Source organism: Gekko japonicus, unplaced genomic scaffold (assembly GCF_001447785.1).
Source record: "Gekko japonicus isolate JY-2015 unplaced genomic scaffold, Gekko_japonicus_V1.1 scaffold2003, whole genome shotgun sequence".
Lineage (NCBI taxonomy): Eukaryota > Metazoa > Chordata > Lepidosauria > Squamata > Gekkonidae > Gekko > Gekko japonicus.
In genome coordinates, this window is record NW_015177076.1 from 332,631 (window position 1) to 342,968 (window position 10,338).

Below are 10,338 nucleotides of genomic sequence, written 5' to 3' on the forward strand. Positions count from 1 at the left end.
CCATAGAACCACTGCAGGTTTCCACTGCACAGAAAGAACTTTCTTTTGCAGCCTAAAATAAAACCAACCTGCAAAGTGCTAAAAAGTAACCACATTGTGGCAGGAAAAAGTAGACGATGAGGGGCGACCAGAGAAGAGGGGGAAATTTCCCCCCCTTTCAGTTGAAACGAATGGTCTGACAGCTTCTCAGATTTTCCCCCACTCATCCTCACCATTACACTTCTTGCGGAGGAAGTGTCCATTGAGATATATAAGCAGAGAAGGAGGCCTTAACTGATCTTATATTCGTCCATCACATCAAGGGAATAGATCAGCAATGAAGCTCTATATGGCAGCCATTCTGGCCATCTCATTCCTTGACATCTTCAATGAAGGCATTGTCAGAGGTATGTTTTCAGTTCAAACAAAGTACCTAATTTGCTGTTTTCTGATGCAAAGAAAACCTGAAGCTTGTATCTTTCTACACCACCCAGCTACATTTGGTTCCTTCCTCAGATGCAAGAGACCCTCCTGGCAGAGGAAAACTCCTTGGGCCAGAGACATCAAACTTTAGCAAAGTAGCCAGAGGTTAAACCCATACTTTAATTTTTTGCCCGATCTGCTGCGTCAGGGCCTAACACGCATGTTATGTTTTACATGTGTGTGTCACAGGTAGTCAGATGTCAGCTAATAATTTTCCACTGGGAACTTCCCAAGAGTGTGAGGCCCCAACTGAGGCTGGGTCCACAGTACACTTCTGCCTTCCCCACCACACTACTTGACCAGAAATGACCCCGGACACTATTTGCTCAAATGGCAGCTGCATATATACTACTGGGCTGCCAACAGGGCAAATAGCACCCCCGGGGTCTGTTTTAAGTTGGGAAAATGAGGGGGAAGTAGAAGCCCCCTCTCCCTGCACTTCATGCCCCATCCCAAACACTTGAGAAGAGAGTTTCCAGTATGGGACCTGCCAATGATGTCTGATGGACACATGCCTTCAATCTGCATGGCATTCCTTCACATCCTGCTGGCAGGAATCCCAAGTGGATTTTGCACATAGAAAGGTTCGCAATGGATGTCTTCTTGCTTTCCATGTCTACTGGGAACCTGTAGGATGTTGCATGTATGGAAGAGCTTCCTGAAAGCCAAAGCTTTTGCAACAGGGAGAGTTTTGTGACTAGATCTTCCCAGGGTCTTCTAAAGAGCAGTTACAACCATGGTGTATGTGGGGGGTGGGGTGCTAATTCAGTTTGGAGATATATGAGGAGGTGGTGGCACTCTCTTCCCTTTGCGTGGTTTTCAAAACTGGGCTTCTTGTGATGTTATAGCCCTTTAAAGAAACAGGGATCTATCTTCCTCACTTAAACAGCTAATTACAGTGCTAGGAAAGGGAATTTTGATAAGTGAAGCTGTGGAGGAATGGAAGGGAACCTCCTTCCCACCTCCCCTGCTTGTGTGTTCCCAATCTTAAATTGATTCCCCACACAGCTATAATTTCCTTTTAAAAGACTAAAGGAGGAGATGCGTGAAACCCATTATGACCAGTTTGACCCTATGTACACATTCCTATGACTTAAGTCCTTATGATTCCCCTTTTGTACTGGGAAATTCAGGGTGAGTAATCATAGCCAAGCAAGGCAAAGGATAAAACAAAACTTTTCTTAATTGTAGGTGTGCAGTCGTGTTGGTATTTTTCTTAATTGCATTTGGTTCCTGGTGTCTAAATTTCCTTCTGGCAACATAGTGGGCCAAGCCCAAACTGGAAAGGAAAGACCTTGGGTCAAATCTCCAGTCAGCCATGAAGTGTGCTGTGTGACTTTGGGCCTGTCAGTATAACTTAGCCTAACCTCCCTCACATGGTTTTGTGAGGATGAAATAAAGGAAGCTCTTTAAAGGAAAGCTGTGATAACAATAGGAATAAGAAACAATATTATGGAAAGAGTTTTGGTGTAGGGCATAGTTCTACTATTTTCCACTTGAAAACAATCAGTGAGATATGGGGTTGTATCCAACCAACTTTTCCATAGGTGAAGGGGGGTATGAATCCCCTTTGACCAGCAAAAAGGCTGTGGTGGGGATCACAGACTTGAATTGACAAAAGCCAAGGACAGCTGGAGGTGAGGAGGACTGACCAAGACTGAGTGAAAAAGTTGGCTGGATCTAACCCACATAATCTAGGGTAAGGGAGGTGTGCATACCAAATTTGCAAAGAGTTTTATTGATCCTGCATCACTTTGGGTTCCTAGCTGCTGAAAACACAGCTAATAATTGCTCTACTCTGTATTTAGAAACCACACAAAACAGCGGCAAGGAATTATCTCTAAAGAATGACTGGCCTTCATGGCTGGCACCAATATATGACAAGGTGAGACAGCTTCCCAGAACTTGTAACTGATTGAAGGGCCTACTGAGATTTTTTTCAGTGTGTGCACTAGACCTCTGAGGTGCTTTTTAGATGTTGCTCCCTGCTGGGTGGGTACCTTTTTAAAGTGATGCATTCTCATGGTGGAGAGAGAAAGGGAAGGTAGAGGGAACCCTCCCAAACACTGGATCAATGTTTTGGCCAGTTTTTTGAGACAGGTACACATGCACAGCACTGGTGGTAGAAAGTGCCACCGGTAACCATGTAGGATTGGCAAGAGATGAACAGAGGTGGTTTGCCACCATTGCCTGCCTCTGTGTAGCAACCTGAGACTTTAGTGGTGGTTTCCCATCCAAATACTGACCAGGGCCAACCCTGTGTAACTTCTGAGATCTGATGAAATTGGGTTAGCCTAGGTCACTAGATAAGGGCAGCAACTGATCATATGGAACCTGTTTCCACATGTGCAAGTAGATCCTCATCCAATTAGCGATAGTTGTACTAAATCCTATTTCTATGCATCAGCCTCTCTTATCTGTACTGAGGAAGTTATGAATGCTGGAAAATACAGGATCGTTGCAGAGAAGAACCCTGTGATCAATGAATAACAACTGTGATTTATTGTTTTATATTTATTGCACTATACGAAAGCAGGCAAGGTGTTTGGGGAATACAGACAGGGCTGTCAGCACTGGCTTTGGAAATTCCTGGAGATTTGGAAGTGTTGACTAGAGACTGGGGAGGGAATGGAGCTCAGAGGGGATTCAATGTCATTGTAGGACGTAGATTCTATCTAGGGTCTGCCATGGAGTCTGTCCTCCTCTGAAGCTGCCGTTTCCTCCAGGGGAACTGATGTCTGAAGTATGGAGACCAGTTGTGATTCTGGGAGGGCTCCAGAACCCACCTGGAGGTTGGTAACCCTGCTCGTAGAGATGTGAGAACTGCAAATGTTCTAACAACAGTAAAAACCTTCCACTGTTAAAACTTCGTATCACTCGATTATAATGCATAATTCTTGTTTTTTAGGAAGCTTTGGTTCTCAGGTGATGCCAGAAAACCGGTGTACAGACTTGTACACTGAAGAAATAGACATCAAAAGAATCGCTAGCTATGAAAATCACGAGAGACCATTTAAAGCTGTGATGTAAGTATCTACTGTAGTCTTTAAACTGTGGACTAGCTTACAAATCCAGCGAACATCAGCTAGATCTATGATGGTTGTATCTGGCATTGATACTCTTTGCCCTGAATAGGAGCAAGAAATGGTTTTGGTCACATCTTCCTTAAAAGGAAGGATGGTCGAGGCACATAATCTAGCTGTTCATCCATTAAGGAAAGGCAATGCTGCTGGTCGGGAGGGGTACTGGAGCCATATTTTAGCAGGTTCTACTTATGGCAACCGGCCTTTGGCTTGGAATTCCCACTCACTCCCACGTCTGGGTGTGGCCAGTATGGAATTAGCTGATCACTCTCAGAGGGTGAGCAGTAATTTTAGGAGTCCCATCTGACAGGCTTTGTTGGGACTTCTTTTTCACCATACTGCCAAGCCTGTGGAAGGGTTTTTGTTAGTCTGATTGTATGACTGGTGAGACCCTAACTAGGTTGACAGGGATAGTGCAAGTTACTGTAATATAGGTAGGAAAGTCTGACAAGCACCCCGAGGCATCTAACGATAAAAGGAGTTCCTCCAGGCCAGCTGCTTATTGACGGCTATGTCCAGAGCAGTTTAAAGACGGGGCTCCCTTGGTGCTGGGCAGCATCAACTGAAGTCTAGCTGCAGTTCAGCTTCAAGGGAAGTGAGAGAGGCTCAGCACTACTGGCATGGGAGTTGTGCAGGCAGTGAAAAAAGAGGCATGGCAGCACTAATTGCACTAAACTTTGAACGAGGTGGGTGGGTTGCCCATAAGCAGGCAGCATTAATTGGGGTGCCATTAGAATTAACTAACAATGGAATATTTTAAAATAGATAATAAAACCTAGTTTTCCTAAAAACCCATCCACATATGAGCAAGTGAGTTAGCATGTGAAATTGCAAACCTGAAGTGATGAACTCCCCTTGAAACAGAGACCAGATCTGGAGTGCAAGTGACACAATATAAGACTCTCAGAACTGAGAGTGACATACAATGAAAACACAGAACATAGTTAGCACTAGAACAACCTTTGAGTCCAACAAAGTTTTGTTCAGGGTTAGCACTAGAAGTGTTGTCTTGCCCAGTATGAGGCCTTTCTTTTCACTTCATTTGGCTGACCAACTAAGCTGACCGATATAATTATATTGGAGACGTAATAACAAAGACACATTCACATACAAGATAGAGGTTTTTCAAATTATCTGAGCCACAATCTTTAGTTCCTTAGTGAAATTCTGCTGAAGATTTTAATTCCAGCTCTGAAAATTCTGGACTGAACTAGATGTTCAGTGGGTGACTCAGGTCTGGAAATGTGGGTCACTACTGAATCACTGCAATGTGCTGAGATAAAAATATGCAGCAGAGGCATTCACTAAGAGGATGCTTAACTGGCCACCATCCCCCCCCCCCGCAGTCCCCTCTCCACAATGACTTTTTCCCTTTTTTGCTGCAAATATTTATCTGGAATTCCAGCTAGGAGACATGGTATGCAATGGAAAATGGGAAAGGGTTAAGTATCCCTTTCCTGTGTATTAGTTCTCTGCTGTAAATCAAGCCGGAGGCCCCTCTGCTGAACATCTAGCTCCAGTAAATACAAACTGGTGCTATCCTATGCATCAGTTCATGTAGAGAGCAGGGGTGTAGCTAGAAATTTTTGGTTGGTGGGTGTGGGGAAATCTGGGGGGGCACCCCGGCCTGCTCTGCTGCGACCTCTAGTCCTCCTCTAGTCCTTTCGATTGGAGAGACTCAGTTCCGAGCTGCTTTTCTGTGTAAGCCTCTCTCTTTTACATTTTGCAATTCTTTTTTTTTTTTTTTGCAATTTTTTTTTTTTTTGTGTTTTTAAACACCTATTTATTTTTTCGCCTGGGAAAAAAAGAAAATGAGACTGAAGCTTTCCTGACTGTGATCAGGGTCATTTCGGAAACACCACACACCTCATATAATTCTTAAATATTGTTTTTATTTTAATCTTTTTCTTTAATCTTTTTGAATTATTGTCTTGGGGGGCAGCACTCAACTGTGGGGGACGTTGCCCCCAAATGCCCCCCCCATCTGGTGGAGAGGATGTTCTGTTATGGTGAATGACATACATCATTTCGGCCAATCGCTTTCTTATCCATTATAGATACCAACCTGTCAAATGCCTACAAGACTCTAAAAACAGTTCAGCATGGCTTCCTATTTTGTGCAGAACTTCTTTAATCTATTCAAAGGATAAATATAGTGACTTGCCTCTTCTCCTTTTGTAGATTTATAACCAACCGTGGATTTCGAATCTGTGTGCAACATGATCTCCCGTGGGTACAGAATGCCATCCAGAAGTTGGACCAAAAACCAAAGCCTAGACCACACAAAAAACCCAAACCCTCATCTAGACGCAGAGCCATATCTACATCAAGACCTAAAGCCAGGACTAGCTAAACAGATGCAACAGATGTCCATCTATCAACAGCTACTCATAATTCTTGATAACAGTTGATTGGAAATAAAGTTTCTGAACTCATGTAGTTTCAGCGAAATCCATTCATCCATTAAGGAAGAGCCATTTAGTGCTTATTTTATTCTTATTTACTTGAGGGTTTTAAATTAATATTTAATTTACAAAATCAGCTCCTTTGTGGGGTGAAAGTAACTAAGTACTAGTGAAAAAAATGGCCAAACTGGTACCTCCCATCTTCTGCATCAAGCTGCCCCCCGCAAGAGTGGGAGTACCAGCAAGAAATCTGTTATTTTCACCTCTGCTCCTTCAATATATTCAATCGCAGCTGTGCTCTCTTTACTTACACTTTATCCCTGGTTGACAGCATCTTCCAGCAAAGCCAGTTTGGTGTGAGAGCCGGTATGGTGTAGTGATTAAGTGTGCGGACTCTAATCTGGGAGAATTGGGTTTGATTCCCCACTCCTCCACATGCGGTTGCTGGATGACCTTGGGCAAGCCATCGTTCTGTCAGAGCTGTCCTTAAAAGAGCTCTCTCAGCCCCACCTACCTGACAGGGTGTCTATTGTGGGGAGGGAAAGGGGAAAGGAGTTTGTAAGCTGCTCTGAGACTCTGAGTGAAGAGTGGGGTATAAATCCAACCTCTTCTCTTCTTCTTCTTCTAATCTAATGTGTTCTTGTTGTACTGTTAGATTTGCTGAAGGCACCCTGTGATTACAGTAGGAATCATGTGATAACTTAATGAGTGAGGCATTCCAATGCAATTTTCAATGCCTTGGTTGAAAGGAAGAGATATAGCAATGCTAAGTATAGTTGGAAGAAACCGATTGTATATTTCAGCTTTTCATTTGGTCGTTGGTTTTACAACAAAAACTGCTTTCACAGTGCATTAAATAAATCTGTAATTTTACACTGATTTTGATCTGTACTTCTGTTATCATGTACACAGTGCTTTGCTTTTTCATTTTAAAAGGTGCCAGTACTCATATATAAGGTTGCACTGGTTTCCATCAATTCCTCCTCAGGACTCAGGAAACCTCACCCCCCCGCCCCGCAAAAGGTGCCAGTACTGGTGGGTACCACCACAAAAAAGCCCTGCCTGTGCAGAATCTATGGGAAGTTATCTTGGGCATGCCCCTTTGAAATGGATGGGGACATCACAGTGACACAGCAGTTATTGGCCTGTTGAGCGTTTGACCAGTTGATGGGTGAGATGACAGGTGAGGGAAAAGATGGGCAGCTGAACACATGAAGGTACCTTACACTGAGTCAGACTCAGAGGTCATTTCGGGGGGGATCGCGGGGGATCGCAGTTCCCCCGGGTGAGGTATGGGGGGCGGGCCACATGACAAAGCCCCGCCCCCTGCTTCCGGCAGTGTGCGGGTCTGTGGGGGGGGCAGAACGTCCCGCCGGCGGCGGTCTGGACCATTGGGGGCGGGGTGTTTGGCCTTATGACACACTTCCGGTGATGTCAGGGGGTGTGACATATGCTAATGAGTTATGCTAATGAGTTCCCCTAGCTCTTTTTCTACGAAACGACCCCTGGTCAGACTACTGGTCCATTAATGTCAGTATTGTCTACTCAGACTGACAACACCTCTGCAGGGGTTTAATGCAGGTCTTTCACATCATGACAACCTGACCCTTTTGACTGGAGATGCCAGGAACTGAACCTGGGACTTTCTCTACGGCAAGCAGACACTCTGTCAATGAAGTACGGCCCCTCCTCAGTTCCAGCTCTTTTCTCGTTGCCACTCACTACCAGTACCACCCCACACTGTGACATTCATTCCCCAGGAGAAGCAGGACCGGACCATGCCCCACATCCTGCTCCACCTGACCTTAGGAATGAATGGGATGGCAAGGAGTGTCAAGTTCAGGCATGCATTTCTTTTTGTATTTTCTATTGTGTTTTATCACTGCAGTATTTTTTTCCTAGTAATTTTGCTCCTCAATTATTTTCATCTTGTCAAGTGTGTGAGTCTGCCCAAGAACAGTCTAGCTGCAGCAAGAGTGAAGATTATTTTCTTATCTTGGTCTTTGTGCTTCCAAACGATGGGAAAATGGTATTCTTAGCACATTTGTATCTTCTAAGGTGCTCAGTGTTTATTTATCCCAATAGGTATTACAGTTTGTCCTCACACTAACAAGATAAGTTTTGCCTGGTTTTTGTAGATAAGTTTCTTTGTTAGTATATATTCTATAGATAAGCACATAAGCATGTGTCGCAGTTTGGTTTTTTTAATCCCTCTTCCATTTCTCCAAAGATTTCAGTGTAATGTATATGTTCACTTCCCTGTCTTAATCCTCAGAATGACCCTTTGAGGTAGTATAGGCTAAGAGCATGTTACTGGCTCATGGTCACCCGCTCAACTCCCTGAAAGCGTAGGAACCTGAACCTATGTCTTCCTCTCGTCCTGTTTTCCCTCCCTCCCTTTTCCCACACAGAAACAGCCCAGCAGACATTATTAGCTCTGTGTGTCTGTATGATTGGGGGGTTGCATGTGCAAGCATTCAGTGCATATGCAAACCAGCACCACCCCAATGAGGCAAATAACACCCCTGGGGCCTTTTTGGGTCAGGAAAATAGCCTGTGGGGGTGTGTGAAGCAGGATCATCTTCTCCCCCTGTGCCATCATCCCAAAATGAATCAGACCCCTGTAGGCTCTTCTGACTTGAGTTCTCATGGGGAACTTGCAGCCATGTCTGGCTACAAGCCCTTGTGGCAGCCACGTGGCAGATGTAACATGTAGTTACTATCCTTCTAGCCACCATCTTTCTCACAATATGATATTAACAACTGAATTATAAATAGTTCTTGCCATATCAAATATAAAAGACATAGTGATAAAATGAGGAGCTTGCCTAGCACCCATCCACTTATTTTAAGCAAACATTCAGAAGTAGCTGGAAATGGAACCCCTTGTATAATGCGGCAACTCCAGCCTGTAAGCCATCACGGTCTCTTCCAACCTTAGAATCGCTGACATTTATGTGCAAGGACCTGTATTGTTGACATGCTATACCAGTTTCATCTGCCTTCAAACCAGCTGCCTTGGCCTAACTCCACATCCTTTCTTTGGAGAAAGGAGGGAAGGAGCTGGAAGTTCTAACAAGAGTAAGATACTTGATCTGCCTCATAATTAGGCTTCAGAAGGTCTGTGTACTCTGAGGTTAGTTGAGACCGGACAGAAAACTAATGAGCCAGAAAAGGAATGGTTACTTCTGTGCAGTGTGCACCAGCTACAGTGACGGGATAACATCTTCAGACATGGACAAATAATAACTCCCAGAGCTGGTCTACTAGAAAGTTAAATCTCAGCACAAAGCACAAGTAAATTCTCCTCTTTCTGGGTTAAGTCCCAAGAACCACTTAAGGAACTGCCTGTCATTATTGAAGTTTACCCATGAGAGGGTGCATACATATGCACAGTCACAAATAACCATCAGTTCTAGCCAGACCATGCAGGTCAAATTCTTTTTAAAGTAGAAGGAAATCTGACCACGAACAGCACTGAAATATCAACATGCAAAGCATATTTTCAGTGTTTGGAAAAGAGGAAACAAGTTATTCCAGATTCCACTTACCATAGTGAATCTCCCACAAGCCTCAGTTCACACATGAATAGGGCAGAATTCAGCCCAAACTGCACATGCCCAACAAACCACAGTGCTTTTTAAGAACAGAATAAAACCCAATGGAATATACGCTAGGTATCTCTCTATTTAATAATTGTGTTTTGGAGTGGTACTCTCCAGAACATTCCACATGCTCCCAAATCAGCTGGCTCCCTGATGTGTCACTCAGAACGTCTCCATATCCACTGGCTGCATTGCCTGAATCCTGCTCACAGAAGCGGCACCGGCCACAAATTCCCTCAAAAGACAGTTGCTTCCCCTTCCCGAAGGGCCTCACGCTTGTCACAATATGGCGGGAGCGGCGGTGGCCTGGTTTCCCCACGCCTGGCCCTGGCGGGGTCTCCTCAAGGTGGCGGGTGGGAGGTGACCCTACTTGGTCTGGGGAGACAAATGCTCCAAGTGCGCAAGCTGGCCTGGCCCAAGCAGGCCTCAGTGGAGTGGCAGAAGCTCAGTGGCCAGTGATGCGCACCCGGGAAGCTCCAGCCAGAGAGAGAGAGGCGGTGGTGCTGTCAAGGATGGAGGAGCGCCGGATTAAGTGCCGGGTGACACTGCTCACCTGTTTCCTATGGCTCGCTCAGAAGAGGCAGAGCCCAGCTGGAGGCAGCGGTGGTGGCTCTGCAGGCCTGCTGCGGGTGGGGGGATCCTGTGCGGCATCCCCAGGTGCCTCTCGCCTCACCCAGGGGTAAGTGAGCCCAGCCCACCGCGGCGGGCTCCAGCATCCTCCTCCCTGTTTCCCCGCACCCCAGGCTAGCTGCGCCCCCTGCCTTGCAGTGGGAGGGAGGGAGG

General features: G+C 45.3%; 1 protein-coding gene across 1 annotated transcript; it reads left to right on the forward strand.

Annotated features, from left to right (window-relative positions):
• The first annotated feature begins 316 nt into the window (after positions 1-316).
• On the forward strand, positions 317-5,898 carry LOC107124734 (lymphotactin-like). Its single transcript, XM_015428236.1, has 3 exons — positions 317-386; positions 3,371-3,488; positions 5,727-5,898. Exons 1-3 carry the CDS (start codon positions 317-319, stop codon positions 5,896-5,898), a joined length of 360 nt encoding a protein of 119 aa, XP_015283722.1.
• Positions 5,899-10,338: the final 4,440 nt, after the last annotated feature.